Below are 22,110 nucleotides of genomic sequence, written 5' to 3'. Positions count from 1 at the left end.
CCCAGAACATCGCGAAAAGCTTCGGGATTAACAAAAAGGCTGGTGCTGCACTTCATAAACTTACAGCTGCCTATGATACAGTATGGCACCGAAGCTTTGCCTGCAAGCCGCTGCGTCTACTCCCAGACGAAACAGGTACATAATCCGTATAACCATGGAGCTAGTTTACAAACGGAGCTTTACCTTCACCCCAGGTCACAATAAACGAAACAAGCTATGACGCCTTAAAGACGGGATCCCACAAGGATCGATGGCACTCCTTCTTAAACATCTACGCGCTCTTCTGTCCAGTCCCCAAATAAGTCGGAATAACAGTTCGCTCACGTTTTGTCGAACTCGAACAGTTGGCTCACGTTTTGTCGACAACTTGAGTCACTACGCAAGAAACGAATATCCCGGATCGCCTTGAAAAGACAAATGATAGCTTTTGCTCGGGCACTAGGCTGCTACTCTCCGTAAAAAAGCTATGGTTTTATCGTTTTTGTTTATTAAGCGCTCTTAAACGATTAAGGCACACTTAATAATAAAAATTAAAAAAAATCTGCTCGTGTAAATGTCGGAAAGAAAAAAACACGGGTTTTTATCGGAGGAAAAAACACACACAAAACACATCTATAATCTTTAATTTACAGTTGCATTAAGGTCTGCTGGATTGGGTTCGTAGGTGTGTTCACATTTTTCGCATTGGAATGATTTAAATCTGTTATTGATACGTATTATCGAGAAGTTTGTACAAGTACATCTAATAAAGGCTGTTGTACAACGTTCACAGTAGATCGGTTGATGGAAATTCGGAGTTGTTTTCCGTGAGCTCTTGTTTCTTCGGATTCTAATAAGCTGTCCGCATGAGCAAGGGATCAAGCGTGATAGGTTAGGTGGTATCGAGGAAGCATCGTGTGGAATTTGTTCGTCCATAAATCCTGGTTCTTCTTGTTGTTGTTGTTCATCCGATTCTCCGCTTATGTTTTTTCTCTTGTTTCCTCGGCTCTCGCTGTGTTCTCGCTCCGAGGATCCCTCATAGGAGTCGGGCTCCCGGCTATTTTCTTGTGGATTCTCTGTTGTGGGTCGACTCTTTTTTGCATCCTTGGCACTCTCTCGTTCTGTTCCTCGTCGCAGTTCTTTTGTTTCGGCAGCAGCATGGTCCACTGTGCTACTTTTGTTGGGGGGTGTTGCTGGTTTTTCATCGTCTGGATCTATAGCCCGCGTAGGTGTTTTCGGAAGTTCCTGTTTAGTCGTGTTGTCGGTACTTGGTTGTATCCTGTTGGGGCATTCTTTGAATTTGTGGCCCTGTTCAGTGCAGTAAGAACATGTTGAGATTTGCCCGTTGTAACTTACCGCACATCTCAGTTTTCCCAGGTATAGGTACGATGGGTGTTGGTGCCGCTCCATCGTCTTCTTGTTGACTTTGTATATCCTTCTTCGGTCTTTGATGCCATATTTGTCGACACCCAGTCGGGCTGGGGCTTGGATTTCGAATTCTTTGAGGATTTCGTCGAGGTCTTTCCACGTTTTAGGTCGACGTGCATTGCTCCTTTTTGCAATCATCGTACTCTTCCTTTCCGACAATTAAAGGCGAAATATTTGATAGACTGCCTACTGCCTAGGAAACGTGTCTGAGGCAAAACAAACATATGGCAAGTATATATGTAATGAACGTTTAATAACTGAAATGCGTACAAAAAATGGAAACAAATGCAGTTGAACGTAATTTTGTGGCATAACTGACTCAAGGACACGGGTTAAAACTAATTAGTTTAAGCTTCATCTTCGTTATCTGAACCTTCGCTTTCCGAGCCAAATTCAGTTAAAATGTGTTGAAGCTCAGATAAATTTATTGGTGATTCACTTTCATCATCTTCTTTCTCCATTGGGTCCAATTTTGCCATATTGGAAGTGCCTAGCTTCTCATTGAGCAGAGGTGTATTCGCTTGAAAAGGTACTGTGCCCTTAATGTCATTTATGAAAGAAAGAAGTTCGATCTCTGCTTGCAACTGATGGGTAACCACATATGGTTCCACAACCTCACAGCCTTCTACAAGATTAGACAGTATGTTTATTTGCTTTTGATAGAAGTTCATCACACTTGTCATATCTTCTTTTAAATGACACATTTCTTCTTTGCACCTTTCCCGAATGCAATGTTGTTCCTTGATTTTTTTTTCAATAAAACCAGGTACGTTTTTAACTGGCCCAGACCCGACAACCATTTCAAAAGTTATGCTTTTCATTTCATTTTGTGGAACATTCTGGTATTTATTATACATAGTAATCTGATGACGAATGTTGTTGTTAACCTTCCTGATGCTTCGCACTAGTCGTTGAACAATTGTTTGACCAGCTGAAAAATCATCATGTACAAACTTGAAAATAACAGAACAGTAGCTTTATCGATAATGTAACCCCATGCATAGTGCATGCACAAATTACCTGGGTATTTTTGAATCAAAGTAGATAAAAATTTTCTTTCGATATTTAATTTATAAATGTTCTCCAAAATTTCTGCTCTTTTTTTCTTCACAGCACTTGACAAATATTTAAGCATCATATCATCTTTTACATCCCAACGAATCAATATACCGTTTTCTACTTCAACTTTGGAAAGATGACTGTCAAGTCTACAAAACAATGCATACAATATGTAAAATAGAAGAACATGCAATACATCGATGAAGAAAGCATATATCATGTCCTGGCAAACAATACTCTTGGCAATTGAACTCCCATATACTGTATTTTCACCATCATTGTGTGGGTTTTAACTTTATCACAGTAAATTTGGTGGATACACTGTTGTTACTGTTTTATAAGCTTTTCTAAGGGTTTCTGATGTTGCAGCAGTGGGAAGTAACAATATTCGTTTATGTCTGGGGAATTATTGTAGTAACTCAATTTAACATTGATATGTCCTTCAGCTTACTTAGCAATTTGGTCAACTTTTCCAGAAAGTATTTCAGACGTTATTTCCTTGGTCAAATCTTCAACTTCTTCTCTACAAATTAACAAAATTATATAGTTTCCTATACAATTATACAAAATTCTATTCCTAAAGGATTCAGTACTTAAATTTGTATGTTCAACAGTTTCGCAATTTTCACTTTTGCAATACAACCCACAAACAGTAACTAGCGTGAATTTTATACACCACAAAATTGTATTGAAAAATGTATCATTCAGAAAACATTTAGTCAACTCACTTCAACCAATAGTATTCTTGAAGTTTAAGTGAGTATTCTTCTACCCAAGAAAAAGATGCCATTTCTGCAGAAGAATACGGCTCTGGTTGCAGAGCTATTGCTTTTAATTGATGTTGTGTTAATGTTCCTGTAAGGTTTATTGTATAATGTTATACTCTCATTTCTGAAAATAAATAACATGGAATATAATAATTCAAATATATGATACAAATACAAATATACAAAGACACATAATCATACATACCACCAGGGTAAGAAGCTGCCATAGCTTCTAATTCACTCTTGGCCAATTCCATTTTGCAGCTAGCTCTCTTCAGCTTGTTCATCAATGCACAACCTTTGAAACAGAGCTTAAAGCTTGTCATATTTGTTTTAGTTATTTAGTGCATGTTTGAAAGCTGAAGAAAAAGAAAACCTAAATCATGCAAGTTTACTTAATTGCGTGAAGATATCTTAAGTCAATCTGGACCAAATCACAAACAAGGCTTACCCAAATTTTTTTTGATTTTGCGCCCATAATGAATCAAGCCATCGGTAAGCAAATCAGTACGATGTTCCGGTTTCATCTCTTTTGAGATTTTGTTAAATCCACGAAGGTATGCCCATAATCGCTCCACAGTTTCACCATCCGTAAGTCCAAACCCGTCCAGGAACCTCGGGTTGAATTGTTTCTAAATTTTAAACAGAACAAAAAAACTGAGAGATAACTATCTCATTACACTTGAATACATCATTATATAAAGATTTTGTCATACAGACAACAAGTTTTTCAAAATTAGACCTTGATATTTTCGCTGAATTTCTTGTGCTCAGTGTAATAAAACTAAAAGACTTTGACCTAACAGTTGTACAATATATAGGTATAAAATATCATGTTTACCTGACAAGAGAAAATATGGCCATATGAATGAAAAACAGGTACTGCAAATGTTATTTTATTAAGAATTGCAAAGTTTTTTCGGACCTAAATAATAAAATCATATTGGAATTCAGAAAGAAAATCACAAAATCTTAATTATTATTTAAACATAAATGCAGTATTTTATGTAAGCAAAAATGATTAACTAACTTGCACATACAGCATCGTCTGCAGTATGCACTAACATTAAGAACACTAATGACATGCAATCAATGACCCAGGAGTAGATTGCTTACAAATAAAATATGTTTCAAAAAATGGGTTGTATACCTATAATTTAAACGTATATCAATGTTGCCATACTAACACAATATCATGTGTAAATTCTTAAAGGTATACCTGAAGATGACCTTTCAGTTTGCAAGCTATGTCATAGAAAACTCTTATTTTATTTTCGTTTCTTTCCAGAAGTTTTTCAATAGCTAAAACTGCATATGCTAGCCTGCAACAGAATCAGTTTTAAAAACATTGTTTACAATTACTAATACACAAATTCTACATATACCGTAGTAATACACCTTCCACAAAACAACTAAAGCAAGAATGTACACTTTACCTTTCACCATGTTTTAAGTCAAAAAACATTGTCGGAAACTCATGTTTACAACAAACACCAAATACACCTTTGATAGCCAGTTTACTGCTTTTAGATTTCGATCTAATGATGCTGCCTGCTTGAAAGTCATTGCAATTTTTGGACTAAAAATAATGATTCTAATTAATGCATAAGTATGCAGCATTTATTCTTATAAATACGCATTAAATTCCTTGAAATGTATAATAGGACCATAACAATATGATTGGAAATCAATTGTTGAAGTTATGTACTTGATTTAATATTTTTAATGCATTTTGGTACATACTGTTAAGAAATAACTTACAGCCGAGCCATATTTGTTTTCATCATAGGTGTCTACAAAGCTGTCGACTTCATTTTGGTTTAAAAAAAAAGATTGTTTGTGGTGAGGATCACAGCTTTTACTCCCAGACAAAATTCTTCTCACCAAACCAAAATTTGCATCTAAGCAATATGTCCGCATACCTTCAGGATTCTACCAACAAAACGCAGTTAAAGCCAAGCATTTACACTCGATCAAAGAGGCCTGGGAACTTTCAATCACACTTCTTAGCTTTACCCCTTCACATGCTGGACACAGGGTACCCGTATCTATATCATCAGAAGAGACCAAACCATGCAGATGTTGCAGCTTATAGACATGGTGTCTATATGCCTCAACCACTTCTTGTAGCAAAACTCTTGACAAAGACTTTACCTAAAACAAAAAAAAACAAGAAACATCCACAGGTTGTTTCGGATTTTCTTAGAAATACAAAACACTAAAAAGTGCTAACCCCTGCTGTATATCCAGGTACTCGCAAAAATCTATTTTCAAGAGCATGGCAAAATCCTTCAGTGGAAAGATGTTTTTCGAGACACAAGGCTCGAAAGTATTCCAATAGGTCAATGGATACTGCTAGTTTAGGCTTTTTGGGCGAACAGGTCCACAGATTTAATCTTAACAGAGTTTCAGGCTCACTCTCACAATAGCAAAATTGTACAGAAACCACATTTTCAAAACCTAAAATGCAAACTTTGCCAATGAACAAGAAAACAATGGATGAAAGAATGGCAGAGATGATTTATAATAAATGCAAAGGAATAAAAAAAATTATACCTTTGTAATCAACCACTGTAAGGTGTCGAGTGTAACTTGACTGACATTCATGACCATCAAATCTCTTCAAAAGTCGTACCGGAGTGACCATTTTGCAAAACATGTTACCCTGTAAAGTGTAAATAATACCATTAACAATGTGTTACAAGTAATATGTTGACTAAAATTGCAAGAGGGTGTTTGGATATTTTAACTAAGTGATATTGGTACATACACAAGAAATACAGGAATAGTTCTGTAAAAAAACTAAGTCTGTTTTAATCAACGATTTTAACAGGGGTAGAAGCTTACCGCTTAATTTTGTTTTCCTATGTGGTCAAATACCACAACAACACATTTTTTTGGTTTCGTGTAACATAGCTTCTACACTGAAATATTTAGGCTGTCTCAAAAAGCAATCATTTACAACCTTATCTTACTCCAACTGTCTTCTGTGATACATTGTGAGCAGAAGCAGCTAAACTTTAACGAAGAACTGCAAAACGTTTTCCCTAAATATATGCTTAACTTAAAATCTCCTTCACCACTTTAATTCTATAATTTCATCATGCCTGGATGCTTCACTTTGTTGCACAGAATTTTTTGTTCCAGATTTGTCTGAATAACTGCCTATCATTGATATAATTGATGACATTGAGCGATTTGAAACAACTTACAGCTAAAAAAAGAACAAGCACAAACATCATTCTCCAGCTACCAGTCTTGCTATTACTGATGTGGCAGAGACCTGGAGATGTTTGAGCATTTAAAAAAGTGTTATTAGTAAGTAGTAGTGGTATAATGGAAGGGCTCTGAAAAATGTGTTGGAGGGGAATCTTTTGAAGGCCATGAAATAAAATGTGTCATACATATGGCACCAGTATTGTCTTTTACTTTTTATACTTCAGATACATTTTTGACACATTTTGTATTTCTCAGCTGTGAAAATGTTTTCAACAATATTGTAAACAGAGATCTAAGTTCAACATTATTCGATACATTCCGGTAAAAATGTAGGAATAATTGCAAAGATACTTCGTTTACAGTATTAACCCAAACAGTTTTTACATTCTACTGCACAAAAAGCAACTATGACATTGTTGTCTAGACCAGTTTAAAGAAATGTAAGCTACTGTTTCTTTTCCTCTAATATTCTGCCAGTGACCACTTTTTCTTGTGGTAATTAATTAAAGGTATGATAAATTATTTTATGTAGACGAATGTATTTAACTTATTATATATATACATTTGAAATAATTATTGTTGATTATCAACAGACAAATTAATAAACATTTCTTAAGACTGCCTACAGCACTAAAATGTTTACAAACATTAATGGCCTTTTATATCCAGATAAATGAGTGGTCTTTTTGTGAATAACCTTTACAAAAATAAAGATATTTGTATATAATTATTATTTACCATCCATATGTCTGGCAAATGATACCAAACAAAAGAATGACAGTTATCCCAGCACTGACGACAGTAATATACATTTGGCCCACAATCTCCACAACGAATTATGTTGGCAACTTCTTCAAAGCATACACAGCAAGTACGTCGCTCAGGAGAATAGAGGGTTATGGACAACTTAAACAACCTTTCTTCAACTAATCGCCAATCTGAAGACAGCTTCTCTCTTCTGATTTTGTAATTTAAATTTTCTTCCAACTCTGTGATAACATGAAAATTAAAATGCAGTATTCAATATGACTGTTAAGTGATTATTTTCAGAAAAAATGTAGCATAAAAATGTGAAATATATTGTAAATCTCCTTATATTATTTCTTTCATTCACCTCCACAAGAACTGTTAACATTACTAGTGCTTGGTATTTCAGGATTTGTAGCAGTTAGATCACCTTCCACAGAACCTCTTGTAACTATGTGACTGTTTGCATTGGGTTTCAACGCTGGACCAAATGTTTTGCCAAAGAGGTAAACGGGTCGTTTTCTTTTTTTGGGTTCTTTTACCCAATATCGAAACTTAGCTTTTGTAATTCCCTATGCAATGGAAAAGATATATCAATATATTGATTACTCTAACCACTATTATTGCTGCCCCATGTAGAAAAAATAACAGGACTACCCTGATTTAGATTAACAAATTCTTGGTATTAACGCTTGAGATTGGTATGAAAAGAAACTAATTACTATCTTATTAGCTATCCCATTTAAACAGACGTTAGATAAAAAACGTAAAAAACATAGTAAAATATAGTAAACGTACTTACTCCTTTTATTTTTCCCATTTCTTGACACGTAGGTCAAGTTTCCATTTGCAGTAAACATACAGGCAAATTCTTGTGCTATAGATATTTTTGTCTAACAATAACAACAATAAATTCAATCCTACAAAGAGGGAGGGGTTATGTAAGAGTATGCAATATTCATTTCAAAGTTAGATCACTACTAACTCAGTTAGATTTTGTAGTGTAATTTGAATCAGCTGGGAAGCCTATATCTGAAAATAAAGCTAAAAGGAATACATTCAAATGTATATATAAAATATACTGCATATGATTGCACAAAAGTTGAGAATAACTGGTCTCAATAGCTGTCTCAGTTAAGAAAAAATTATGATCCTATGTCATGATTCATAATTTACAATACAGTGTTGCAGATTATAATTATTATTTAATGTAACTATATTAGCGACTTTTTCAAGTACTGTATGTATAAATTACCAAACTTACCGGTGATACGAATAAACAAGGCATTAACATGGAGGTACATACCATAGTGTAGTCTATTGTTTATGATACCTGCATACCATGGCAGCGACTTGCTTGCCCAGACAATTTGATATGATATATGCCACAAACATAAGGTATACATATCTCAGCAATATATTTAATACTTGAAAGTTCTTATCAGTGAGATGTGAGTCATCCACATCTTTTTGGGTCTGTTTAGCCAGTGGCAGTAGCCTACAATATATACTCATAAACAAGAAAACGTTTTCGTGCAAATAATTTTTGTTCATAAAAGGATTGCATAGGTTAGTAATAGCCCATTGGTTAAGATCTGCTCATGTAGACCAACAATATATAATAAAAATTGAGTAAAATTCTATCTGCTTATGAAGTAAGTAACATGGAATTCTAACATTTTAAATTAAATTTAAGCAATTTAAAGTAAGTTAAGTCTTGCACCACACTTTCTACTACGGTAACCAGCAAATATTTACAAGGTTCATTTCATTACAATTGGGTACACAGGGCCTGGAGAATGAACTATGCAAGACTCACAGGAGCTCAACCTGCTGACCCATGATGCTTAATCTAGCCCTTGAAATCCTGTAACGGTAACAAAAGTCTGTATGATGTGTGGAAGACCTTGATTTTCAAACAGTCAGTACTTATAAATTAGCTCCTGCACAAAATGCCAGCTCAAAGATGTAGCAGTTAAAGCACCTGGCTCAGCTTGCTACCGCTCGTAGTTAGCTATTTCAAATTCACTATACAGTTTCAAATTCGAGAAATACAATATAAAAAATTCAAATAAAAAAGTTGAAACTTAGACAAAAACAAGTTCAGTTACTAAACTCTAGTCACGCTGCGCAAAGATAAAGGTTGTGATTCTGTAACGAAAAAGTTGATTATTCTGTCTAACGCTGTAACCGTTAAGTTGAAAAATTCCAATGCATGCAATCAATGTTATATTCACAACTACCCAACTGTGAACCGTAAATACTGAGAAGCAAACCTTCCACGTGACAGACTAGCCAAACTGCCATTTTTCATATTTGTATTTTCTTACTTCGGCTACTGGCACCTAGTGAAATAAGTGTCTATTTCAAGACCCAAGTAGACTGGCAAAATACAAATAGCGTAAGCTGCAACCGACTAGGCATGTACAGTTGTAGTTTTTTTCTGAATTTAGAATCTGACCACACTGAAATCATTGCACCTTTCAACGAGATCTTAGAAGTGCAAGATGGCTGAAACTAGAATGACTAGGTGGAGGATGAGTAGGGGTGGGGTGGGGTACACTTTGCAATTTGGTTGGCAAAATCTAGAAACTGTAGCCTGTGTTTGCAAGAGGTAGTGTTTACATGTGAAATATTCGGGTGCAGCAAGCATAGTCTTTAAAAACCTTGATTGTGTAGTTGCCACGCATTCCACAATGGGTATAACTGGCAGTCGGTGAGATAGATGTCACCCAAATTGCAAAGTTAGGCACGAAAGCACCCAATATTGTTTTTCATAAACGTTAATGTCGCATATTGGGCTTGACAGCTTTCGGTGAATTTTCATACTTAATGATGTGGAAAAAAACTCCAAACTCAATTACTCAGCAGTTCGGGATGCTTACCACCACTAGCTGACAATCATTTACAAACATATTTAATATTCTACTGAAGTGTGTTTCAAAGTTAGTTATAGGGCATATAGGCCTTCTTGCAAACATTTTAGTGTGTCGGTGCAGTACTGGAATACTGGTAGCCTGCACTATACGGCCTACACTATATACCTATATAATCTGTAGGCATAAGTCATTTCATTACAAAGGACATTATGTAGGCTATAGGCCAATACAGGGTCCTGTATTTCAACTACCGCCAATTGTTTTAGGCCTATGTAGGCCAAGCACCCTAGCTTATATGCGGGATGACACTATTTATTACACTGTAGATGCAATGAAGTCACTGTAAATTCACGTATGCTGTCTGTTTTCTACACAGCTACCAGCAATGTGACGTGCCCAAATGGATTACTCATTCCAACACGATTAGCCTTCCAACAATTATTTTAAGAGATGGAAATATTCTTTTTAGCCCATACGAATGGGTAATCCGTGCGTTCTTTTTTCCCTTTCCTATGAGCTAATCCTTGACGAATGGGGTGTTTTATCAATGGTAATTATTACGAAAAAGTGTTTGTTTTTACTTGTAACTCGAATTGCCATCTTACGACAGGTTATTCCAAATCCTTGAATTTTACTTAATGTCTCACTTATGCGTTGCTTTGTTGCGATTTGTTACAAACTTGAGGCTTTGAATTCGCCTGTGATATTCGGAAAGGTTGAGAACTACTGATATGAACCGTTTTGTAATTTTGCTTTTTGTGTTGAATTTGCTTGATAAATTCATGCTTAATAAATTTTATTCTTGTGTAATTTTTGGAAAACGATTCACCTATTATGCCGGTAAAATTTCCAACTTGATGAAATCACGTCGACGTTTCTGCGATGATCTGAACCAGCGGGCACACTTTGTCACATTGACATCTTTGCAAAGTCCTAACAACGCCTAGTGCCCGCTGGGATAAGCGTCTGTCAAACTTTTATTTTTTAGGAAGAGTACAAAGCAAATCTCTCAATTAAGCATGTGGTTTTCTACTTCCAAAATTTTCGGGAAAAACTAGCAGATGTACATTATCCTATTGAAATTGCTCCTAATCAGTGGACACTTCTGAATTCGGACAATACCATAGAAAATCAAAACACCAAAATATGCTTCCTAAATAATCTTTGTAGTTTTTCCAGCAAAGAGAGACACAACTAGATTTAATTTTACAGTTCCAACTCGCCCTGATCTCCCCCGCCACACCGCTGCATTTATCACAACGACATGTTATGAGATTTCGTCTTGCATTTACATAAAAAGATTGACGCTAAAAAGTAAACCAAAACCAGCAGTTAAACATGCAACCGTACATTGATTGAATTAGAATCACAAGCAGGGAAAGAATTGTGGCTAATTTGTACACTTGATTGCAGGCAAAATTATTTATATCTTCGTTTCTTCATCCCTCCTTTTTTATTAAATCGTTTATAGTCTTCATTTGAGTATTCATATGGCACAAACGGTCTCTTTTGGTTGGTCTCTTGGGGTCTTGCAAAGCCCCCTCCCCTACCCCGCATTCGTCCCCTAAAACCACCTCTACCCCTTTCGCCTCGTGGGCTATATCTGCTTCTCTCTTCAACAATCCTTTTATCTTGTACAAGACCGGCAAAAGTGACGGCGGGTGCTGTGAATGATCTCGAACGCTTTTCTTTTTTCTTGGAATTCTCAGCTTTGATCATTTGACGTAGAACCTGAACTTGCTCGTCAGTGTCCCTTTGAGCTTCTTTCGGCACATCAACAACTTTGCCGAAAGTTTTTGGTACATCATCATCATTGTCCTTCACGTCATCATCGCTTTTTGCTGTCATGTTAAGCGTACGCATCTTCCAAACAAAGCTGCCAGAGAGCATATGCTTTAGGGTTAGTGTATCCCCCGACACATTAGCAACGCTTTCTGAAACAGAACTAACTTTTGAAATGTCTTGAGTTTGAGGCATGAAAAGGTGAAAAGGATCCCAAGAAAACTGTTTTAAATTTTCCATCACATTCTTCACGACTGTTGTGTTTTTGTTAGTTGAACCAACGACACATTTCACAGGTCCATCACTAAAAACACTAACACCATTAGATAAAATTTTCTTTGTATGAAATGGCCCCAAAAGAGCCGATTTCCCAATGGAAGAAACACCACTGTTTTGCAACTTTGACTTTTCTTTGAATTTAACGTCTGTTCCGATGTTTGGAGAGTGTGACAAGTCATGAGGACAATTCAGTAAATGTTCTTCATGATTTAACTTAGCAGAAAATGGTACTTTGGTTTGCACTCGCACATTACTAGAAGAATCATGAACGCTGTAGGACTTTTCTCTTGCCTCCACAACCAGTTGGTGCATTGCTAACACGTGTTGTCGCACCAACGGCGGGATGGGGTTACAGCAAGCGAGGACACCCTGAGCTTCTCGGGGTAAAATCTCAGCAATCTGCAGCAGCATGTGATTAGGCAATACATAACCAGAACTTTCATCCTCTTGGCGAGCCATGGAATCCCGCCATTGGTACAGGAGACGTAGTGCTTCCAACTGTTGTGGAGTATGAAGATTTTTCTTCCCTCTCCCACGTCTTTCTTGACGTTCAAGGAGCAAAAGGTGTGAGTCAGGAGTTATGAGCGGTTTTTCATATCGGATGAGACAAATGTCACGAGATTTACAGAGGACATGATACAAAAGACGTTTTTCACCGTTTGCAGCATCCAACAAGTTGTTTCTCATCATGTCATAGATATAAAGCAGGTAATGGGTATCGGCCTGAAAAAAGCATTTAGTGATGAAAACAACAAACAAAAAGTCATGCAAGTAAATGCCATTAAAAGAAAATATCAGTACATAAAATAAAAAATAATTATTTAATGCGAAAAACTGAACCTGAGCGTAATACAACATTTCCTTTGGCAGGGGTCGAATACGCCAGTCCGCAAGTTGGAACTTTTTATCAACGTCAATGTCACAATAATGCCGAATCAGAAAGTTCAAAGAAAATCGCTCTAGATCCAATACACGTGATGCTTGTCCTGTAAATTGAAACTTATCATAATGAGCTATTAAAGCTATGAGGCGTGACTAAAGCATCACCTTTTAATGCTACATACAATACACTGTTCACTGTCCAGTGTTCATAATTATGCAAATGACAAACAGGAAACAGTTACTACAAAACATTTGGCGAAACTGTTACAAACTTAATTGAAGGTTAGATGCAAACAGTTTGGAAGAGCATGTTCAGCTAAGCAAAAAGCGACAGACTATGTGGAGTAGCTGAAAACATTTTACTTTGTAATTCTATTTTGCATCGAGAACGAGTACAGTTACTAGAAATGTCAGCAATTAAAATGTTTGCATCAGTTGACTCTGGTTTACTTAAATCTGCATTAGAGAATTTGTTATAAAAATTATGAAACAAAATTTTATTTTACTAAACTGTGGTAGTTAAGTATATACCGTACTGTAGTGTATACAACTATACATATAAGAAGTGAATGTAAATTAGCAAAACTATGACAAACTTTTAAGCAGGATTGATGAAAAATTCAGTAGATGTTTATTGGATCTACTCACCTGTGTCAAACATATTTACAATATATATTCCAAAATCTCTCTGTAACCACAGTACGTCTGAATCAGCACCGTGAAAGATTTTCACAATTTTTCGATCTGTAAACACGTCATTTAGAATTGACAATTCAGAGCGTAGAGCCAAAGTATCTACAATGTAGTCTTGCTGTCTTGTGGAAATCTAGAAAATGATACAATGAAACTTATGTTCAACTGCAAAAATCTGACCCATTACCCTCAAACCATGTAGTTTAGTATATAACCATAAGTAGAAGAATAATTTCAGGTAAAACAAATAGCGATGACCATAAGTTTATACTATGTGTATAATATAAACACCTGCATTAGACATGTTATGCCTTGGAAGGTCCTATAGGAATGATGCTCAAGATCAACTGCAAATTCCTTACAAGCGTTCAGGTCATCCAATAAATTCTGAAGCTTACTAACATCGTCAATGTACATGCAAGACTCTGGATCAAGTGGGAAATACCTGGTAAACAACACTTTTTAAGTGGGTACATTCACAAAATCTTAGAAAAAAACTTACACCAATCGACAGCTTTACTAACTGTTTCACCTCCGCTACAAATACAACTGAGCAGTGAGCAAACGTGCACTTTGTTGAAATACGTTAAAAGGACTCAATTTAACCAAACACATTTCACACACTTGATTGGTTCAACTTTTTCTAATTGGTCCATTAGGGGCTCCCACACAGTCAGTTCGTGTTGATATGGATGCTCATATATAGAAATATCTTCTGTTTTATTCTGCCTTGCTTGCTGAAGGAGACTGGTAATAGCCAGAGAACTACCAGAACCACTAACATTACCTTTTGTTTTGTAAAATTAGAAAATTAATAAACACCAAACATAGTATACTACTATTTTAAGTTTGAGTGGCTAACTAGTTCAAAAGTACCAATTGATGCCGATTTAAAACCTTTTGAAAAATTTTCTGAATTATTCAAGTTCAACATTAGCAAAACATACCACCAGAGTGAATGTCCACAAGTGATTTTGATAAAGGCACAATGGCATTAGACTTGCTTCTGATGATAGGCACAAAGGGAGTGTTAGTGTTGTCAATTTTATTCTTAAACTTCAACTGAGGCCGCAAAATGTTCTGGGCATGAAGTAATCTACAAAAAAAGTATAAATAAATGATAAGCTTCAAATATGAAACATTTACGATGTAATACTTAAGTCATGCCACATGTGTACTTGAAGGTTTTGTTTCTCCCTTGTTTATCTCTTTTGTTCCATGACGATACAATTGTATTTGATGGTTGTGATGAGGAGGATCCTTTGCCAAAATTTCTGCAATAAAAATTAAATTGGATATTTCGAAATATTAAAGTCAATAATTAATTTGACAACTCAGGGTTGAAAAGGAAAGAAGATGACAAAATAGTTTTTAGCATTTCTCGATAATAGTCACAGTCAAAAGATTGAGTACTTACTTTTCAGCCTGTGCTTCCTTTGCAGCATCCTTTTGCTTCTTATCGTATCGACTGGTAGGGCATTGATCAATTAGTGCTGATACGCGTTCCAAAAGCCCATCATTGCATTCTATTAAACTGTCAGTGTAGTCATCAGTGTCGGTTCGAACATTAGCTCCTGATGAAAAATTGGCCTAGGAGCACAAAATGAAATTATTCACCAATTTTTTTTTATTAAATTATACTAAAATTACTAACTATTATCAATGGGCATTGATAAAAACTAACTCAAGGTGAACCAATCGTTTGATGACTCGCTTATCCTATATTTTATTGACATGAATGGACTTAAACCCTGGACAGTGTTAGCAAATGATCTCATGCCAGACATCGATCTCTATGTTTACCAACGTTAGATGTTAATAAGCCATATTTCTATGGATTGAAAAGGTCTGCTAAAAACTCTTGTACATGGATATTTTTCGCTAGTGGCAAACGAATTTTTCCAAAATTTTTTTAACAGCTTTAGCCACTAAGTGACTATTTGCCAAATAAAACTTGTCCACTCAGATGCTAAATACAGAGTTTGTGGAAACTTCACAAATAATAGCACTTTAACTACCTTTAATCCTTGATTTTTAACAAGCTTATCAATATTATTGATAAGTCGCTTTTTCTGGTTGGCCACAAATTCCCGAAATCCGGTGAAACTGCTGTAGAATTCATAATCATCACCTGAAGATGGAAGAGCATTACTGGTTCTCACTACTTGCATAACAGCATTAAGCGCATTCTTGCAAAATTCATCAACATTTTCAAGGGAACTGAAAGGTTCTTGTTCATTATCCATCACAAATGCAAAATCTCAAGTTGATTTAAGAAGTTTTGTGTAAAATACCTAGTAACACCTGTGATTGAGATACCATTCTCTGTATAAGTATTGTGGGACATTTTGAGTAAAAAGTTAACATTATATAAACTAATAAAGCAAACAACTTTGAACAGATGGGGTATTGTCCAAAAACCAAACAAAATCAGTTTGGATTGTAAGTTGTGGTGAGTGGTTAGAATGCAGAAGATGGAATAATAAAATTAAGCACTTGCAAGTATGCAAAAATAATATCTAGGTTCAATTACTACATTTATGTGTACCCTACATCGCTAGTACAATGGTCTGGCCTAGACACTCGTCGCCATGAGATGTTTTTTATAAATAGTAGGTGAGCAAATGACAATGTATTAAGTTATACATGCATCCGCAGGGCAAGCGAGTACCGATGTACCAGACTGCTAACTTGCAAAGTGAATGCGTATTGTCAGATTAACATTTTTTTTAAATTGCATGACTTTACTTGTGCACATGCCTTCTTTAGTGACAAATTCAAAACTGTGCTTTTTTCTGAGTGAACACAAATTGTGTAATAAACATCTATACCAAATCATACTATTACACATAAGCAATTTAGAATATCAAATCTTGAGATCCAGTAATCCAAGACTCTAGTTTAAACCATATAATAAGATCTGGTTTATATTCCTTATTTTACTCCCATTTCCAGTGTTCAATTGCATATTTCTTTTCAAGAAGGCAGAAAGTGTGCAGTAACTCACACATTCCAAATATGACGCAACACTATGCTTCAAACAAACAATTCTTTAGTTTGTAACCACACAAAAACACGCTTTCTCACCACAGAAATAGTGTGCAATGCAGAAAAAGGCAGTTATATGGATGCACAGTCTTCCACATGTTGCATGTTATGAAAATTGCAATTTGTGCCGGCAATTAATGGATAAGGCATACAAAAGCTACAAACATAAACTTTGTCTTGTTTGCTGTAAGACTTCTTAACTGTTCAGAGAGGTGTCTTGACAAGCAGTAACAGTTATAAAGTAACTTTTATAAAGCTCAAGTTTATAAAAGTTCACAGTGGACGTAAGTGAAAATCATTACATTTTAGAATGAGGTAGAACGCTATGTGTGGGTTAGTCATACAGATCAAACATGGATATTAGTAGGGAGGTGTAAAGTAGAATAATTTTTTTCGAATAGTTCTACACCAGCGGTTCTTAAACTTTTTTGAGCGCGACCCAAATCTGAGTTTCATGATCACCTCACGACCCAAACCTATGTCGCGACCCATTTTAATGTCCTATAGACCTATATTATATTATATTAACCTATGTCGCGACCCACCTATGTCACTATGTCGCGACCCATTTTCTGACCCTCCGCGACCCATGTTTGGGTCGCGACCCATACTTTAAGAACCCCTGTTCTACACCAATAACAATTACACTTGTTGTTCTGAAATATCTGGTATGAGGTTCTTTTATGAAATTCTTGCTGTTAGTTGTCCATTTTGTCGACCTAGAATAGTTAATGTGGGCATTTTTCAAGACATTTTCACTACGATCAGAGTAAATCTATCTAAATACAACAGTTCAGGATGAACTCACACAGAGATTTTTGACTAAAGGATTTTATGTTTCTTTACTTACACATTTCCCTCCCTGGCAGGCTTAATTAGGTTAAGCAAACGGAACAAGCGCTAAGTGAAATCTCTGTGGGGATCCATAGTACAAAGTCACCATTAAAATGTTCACTTTTCTTTTTACTTTAGTTACTTGGCTTTACTTGCAATAAATGACATCAACCTTTGACCTTCGATGCATTAATCGCTGTCATGGTTAAATACTTTTAACTTTATAATAATTTAAACGTTTGTGTAGAAAAGTAATCATCGCATTTAGTGAAACCGTGTATAATAATCGTCTCCAAAAAGATTATACGAGGAAAATCAAATTCTTTGTGGGCAATGATAGAAATCAGAATAATAGCGGTTCCAAATATAAGAACCAAATAGTTTTAGGTTCGGTTCTCATGGATTCGATATCTTAAAATGCATGTCTGTAGTTTTTAGCATGATAAAGTAAAAGGTTCTTTTTTGAAAAAAAAACAAAATTATCTGGCCTGTAGCCTAATTAGTTAAACATTCACACAGTCAGCTTGGTAACCGAGTGGTTCAAGCACTGTCCTAGCAACATATGTGGCTTTTGTTCCATGTTCGATACCCAGTGGCGCCATACTGTTGTATTGCCATTGGGCAAGGCATTAACGACACTTGCTCCTGTTCAGTGGACCTGGTGAACAGTTCTAAATTCAGACAATAAAGAATTAAAATAAAAACTGTATGTCGAACAGAACTTGCACATTGTAAAGGCTTGCTCAGTAACCAAGACTTAAGCGATGAGGAATTATCGCCAAGTTTAAGTTGTACAACGGCTTTCCTCGGTCCGAGGATAAAGATTATCATACCATAAGCATACACAACTATGGTATGGCTTCACAACCTTTATCCTCGGACTGGGGAAAATCTTCGCATGACTTAACTCAGTGATGAATCTTCTTCGCTAAGCCCCGGTCACCGAGCTTGTCTTATGTGAAAGTTTTCATGGCAGAGATGGATATCCTTTCTTTATTTTTTGTTATATTGCCCAAATTTGGAACAAAGTAGATGTTAGACGACAACTAGGGTTTCTTATACTTTTGCATATTTATTCTTATAGCCTATTTATTACAGTATGATGCACATTCTGGCCGGCCACATGCCTTGCCAAACTTTCCTGCCTTAATTGTGGTGTAATCATCGATTGCAACACGTTCGACCATTCTGCCATTAGCGTCAGCACAGTTTTTCGTCTCTCACATTTATGGTAAAATATTAACTGAATGACAGTATCAATGAATTTCCATTGCGGCTCTAGCTGCGATTTCAGCTTGCCACCCTGTACCAAGTGTTCCGCCAGTATGGAATATACGTTTTTTGTGCACCTGACAGCTTAATTTTAATGTTGTGCACCAGTAGGCAACAAAAAGTGTTTAACGGTATGCGCATCAAATATCGCTGTTTGGGAATTACTTAGCTTGCAAAGTAACTTTTCTGACCTATTTTGTGTACCAGACATCTTTCCATACAAGGTGTTCGGTAGTTCACTAGAACTTTTATATCACTCTATTAACTTCTATGGTTCCTGAGTTCACTAGTTTGTCCATACTAGGTAAGACTAGCTTACTAGGCCTATATTATTTTAGTCTTTGGTTTGTCTGTCAACACACGTGAAGTTCGCCGCATGGACATCTTACTAAACGGTTAAAATAACAATAATAATGAACCTTTTCCACACCTTTTTTGTTAAAAACTAGTTGTCATGACCTTGGAACTCAGGTACAAAACCAAAATACTACGCACGGGCATTTTTCGATATGACGTCATGATAGGTGATGACGGGTCATATGCTACCTAAAATGTGTAAAAGCAAAACTGGGAAAGGATTTGTTTTTTACTGTCAGACTGTTGTAATTTTATTTCTTAGCGGATTTAGTTTTAATTTTGCAGTTTTGATCGAAGCCTCGAACTATTGTGCCGATTTTGTTGATATAACGGTGCTTATTCGGCTTGGCTTCAATTTCCAGGCTACAGTTGTCTGGTTGCTGTGCAATGGTTAAATCCTAATTGGTCTAGTTGTCGGTAGCTCTGTTACTCTCAAGTCTCAAACGTTTCTAAAATTTTTACAAAACGGCCCCTTTGCATTTTTTAATCAATATTCGCGGTGCTGGTCCATTGTAAAATTAGCTGCCATTATTTCACCGGAGAAAATCTGGGGGATATATTTTACAGTTTCTTGTTAACCAAACCTAAATGATATAACATAGTAACCTAAATCGAAATTATGATCTTAATCTAACTCCAATAAAACCTTAAGTAGTTAAAATCAACTTTTTGCATGGCCTTTTTCCTAACTTAACCATCTATCTTTAACAATGGGCTGCGTGACCGACATACAGTGAAATAATCCTTGGCAACATCACAAGAAAATCTGCCGGTGTCGTGTCACAACCAATGATCACACAATCACAATGTTCCCCATCGTGACGTCATATAATCAAATTAAATTATGGTTTTGACTCAGTAGAACAGGAGTAGGCTAGTAGCCCGTGACTAGCGACTACCCCAGTTAGGGTGTTATTATGTTGAACAGTTTTTGCCCATTCTTGCTGAAGGCTGAGAGTTCTGGGCAGTTATTTCTTACAAGACAAGAGTTGTTATGGATATAAATACGATTGACTGCTGTTTAAAGTATAGTTGTTTGTTTATACCAGGGCTTCTCAGACTGTGGCTCGGGTTCGCAAAATGTAGTTTTGGGGTTGTAAAACAAATTTGATTTTTATAATTTGAATTGTTTTTTCTAATTTTTTACTCGTTTTACTGTTTTCATTACGAGATTCTTTTATTACTGTAGGAGTGTAGGCTACAGTTACTGTACTTCGGTGGATTGTGTGCGTTTCTATGATATTGCCAGAGACAAAAATACCACTTGAGATTTGTAATTGGACGTTTATTGTTTTAACATCATTAACGTGTAGGCTACCCCTCAAGGACTCGCATAGAAATATATTTTCCAAAATGGGGTTGCACAACCAAAAAGTTTGAGAAGCCTTGGTTTATACCAGGGGTGGGCAAACTTTTTGTACTGAGGGCCGCATTAGAAAAAATGTTGCAGCCGGCGGGCCGCACAATCTCATTACAAAGTAGGAAAATTTACCCGGTGTGTAAATAAACGCATATTCATATTAAACACAATTTTTGCATTTCACACTCAGTTACGTTTAAAGCTACGCAATCTTCATCACAAAGGCCTACGGTAGCCGCTACCGTATTTGTATTTTATGACCAAACAATTGAATCAAACAATGCGTGATAAGTGTACGGCTAGTTGCTGAAAGCATGTTGCAATACATGCGCGACTGACGTGTGTGTGTTTACGCACTGAAAGTGAAGAGAAAAACACACTCGTAAAGGGAATAATATTTTGTCATGTAACCTGTTTAATTAAAACAATAAGTGATGAGTAGGAGTTTCTGCAAGTGCCGGCGGGCCGCATAAAATGGGACCGCGGGCCGTAGTTTGCCCACCCCTGGTTTATACCAACCTATATAGTAGTTCTTAAGCACGTTCTTAGTGACTCTCAGACTCATGACATCACAGACACAGAGATAAACAAAGTAAATTAAACCTTGACTGTATTCACGTGATATAACATCATGTAACAGTTAAAAAGGCCAGAAGCTTTTTCTTTCCCTATCCCCAGAACAGCAGCTCTTAAGGGACCAAGAATCAAATCAGTTTTAACTGAGCAAAAGAACTTTTGACTCAAAATTAGCATTTCCTGCCGTGAGCGAGAGTGCACACCGGCTGGTTTGTTGCATACCTGTACACTGAAGTTTTCCGTCTGTCCCCCAAATCTCCAACCTCTCGTTTAAAACTGCCATACTTTGCAGTCCAATTTCTAACCATATATACAAATTAACACATCGTTGTGAAATTACCACTTGTATGGGGGTCTAGTATGCAAGTAAACAATCACAGGATGCCTTTGTACACTAGACCCCAGCTACTCAAATTGTGACGTCATCTCGTTGTGCACTTGAATACTAGACCCGAAATTAGTGCACGTACATACTTTAATGTTTCTTTTAAATATAAAGCAAGTATGATTATACTCCAGCTCCAGCCGTTTTAAATTAAACATCAAGATTCACTTACTTAGTATGTTACAGCGTAGTAAAATTGAAAATTGCCTTAAACGCCCTACTGTAAAATGTACAATCTACATAAGAATAAAACACCTCGATATAGACTACTGTTTATTTATTTACCGTAGATTTATTAGTTACATAACTATTAGTTATATCTTCTTTGGTGATATCCTCCTTTATTGTTTTCCGATATTTCTTCTGGTATATATGTATAGCCTAATGATTGGATGATACTGGGCTTAGGTTATTCTGTATTTTGTGCAGCACACAATTGTGTCAACTTTTGTTTTCGGCTATACCGGTACTAATTGGAAAATCTAAACAGTAAAATTATATGGTTAGAATCTGGCCTGCAGAATATGGCAGTTTTCGCCCGGAGGTTGGGGGCAGAAGCAAAAC

General features: G+C 36.2%; 2 protein-coding genes across 3 annotated transcripts; both read right to left on the bottom strand.

Moving 5' to 3' along the window:
• Positions 1 to 1,641: 1,641 nt before the first annotated feature.
• On the bottom strand, positions 1,642 to 10,069 carry LOC143453296 (uncharacterized). Its single transcript, XM_076954577.1, has 16 exons — positions 8,002 to 10,069; positions 7,567 to 7,771; positions 7,191 to 7,441; positions 5,790 to 5,898; positions 5,467 to 5,693; positions 5,250 to 5,387; positions 4,995 to 5,165; positions 4,670 to 4,812; positions 4,453 to 4,555; positions 4,075 to 4,158; positions 3,685 to 3,865; positions 3,439 to 3,531; positions 3,195 to 3,321; positions 2,918 to 2,989; positions 2,428 to 2,615; positions 1,642 to 2,338 (listed from the first exon to the last, which is right to left on the bottom strand). Exons 1-16 carry the CDS (start codon positions 8,017 to 8,019, stop codon positions 1,755 to 1,757), a joined length of 2,694 nt encoding a protein of 897 aa, XP_076810692.1. The 5' UTR covers positions 8,020 to 10,069; the 3' UTR covers positions 1,642 to 1,754.
• A 1,276-nt stretch (positions 10,070 to 11,345) lies between these two features.
• Positions 11,346 to 16,052, bottom strand: LOC143466217 (exosome complex component 10-like). Of its 2 annotated transcripts, none has more exons than XM_076964855.1 (9): positions 15,733 to 16,052; positions 15,132 to 15,304; positions 14,893 to 14,988; positions 14,662 to 14,810; positions 14,339 to 14,501; positions 14,006 to 14,159; positions 13,670 to 13,847; positions 12,980 to 13,125; positions 11,346 to 12,862 (listed from the first exon to the last, which is right to left on the bottom strand). In XM_076964855.1, exons 1-9 carry the CDS (start codon positions 15,958 to 15,960, stop codon positions 11,498 to 11,500), a joined length of 2,652 nt encoding a protein of 883 aa, XP_076820970.1. In that variant the 5' UTR covers positions 15,961 to 16,052; the 3' UTR covers positions 11,346 to 11,497. The 2 variants fall into 2 exon arrangements, with proteins under 2 accessions (XP_076820970.1, XP_076820976.1); XM_076964861.1 differs by having other exon boundaries at positions 14,665 to 14,810.
• Positions 16,053 to 22,110: the final 6,058 nt, after the last annotated feature.

The sequence above is a fragment of the Clavelina lepadiformis genome, chromosome 1 (genome assembly GCF_947623445.1).
Source record: "Clavelina lepadiformis chromosome 1, kaClaLepa1.1, whole genome shotgun sequence".
NCBI lineage: Eukaryota > Metazoa > Chordata > Ascidiacea > Aplousobranchia > Clavelinidae > Clavelina > Clavelina lepadiformis.
The sequence above is the reverse complement of the archived record's forward strand: the minus strand, read 5'-3'. Positions and strand labels throughout refer to the sequence as shown.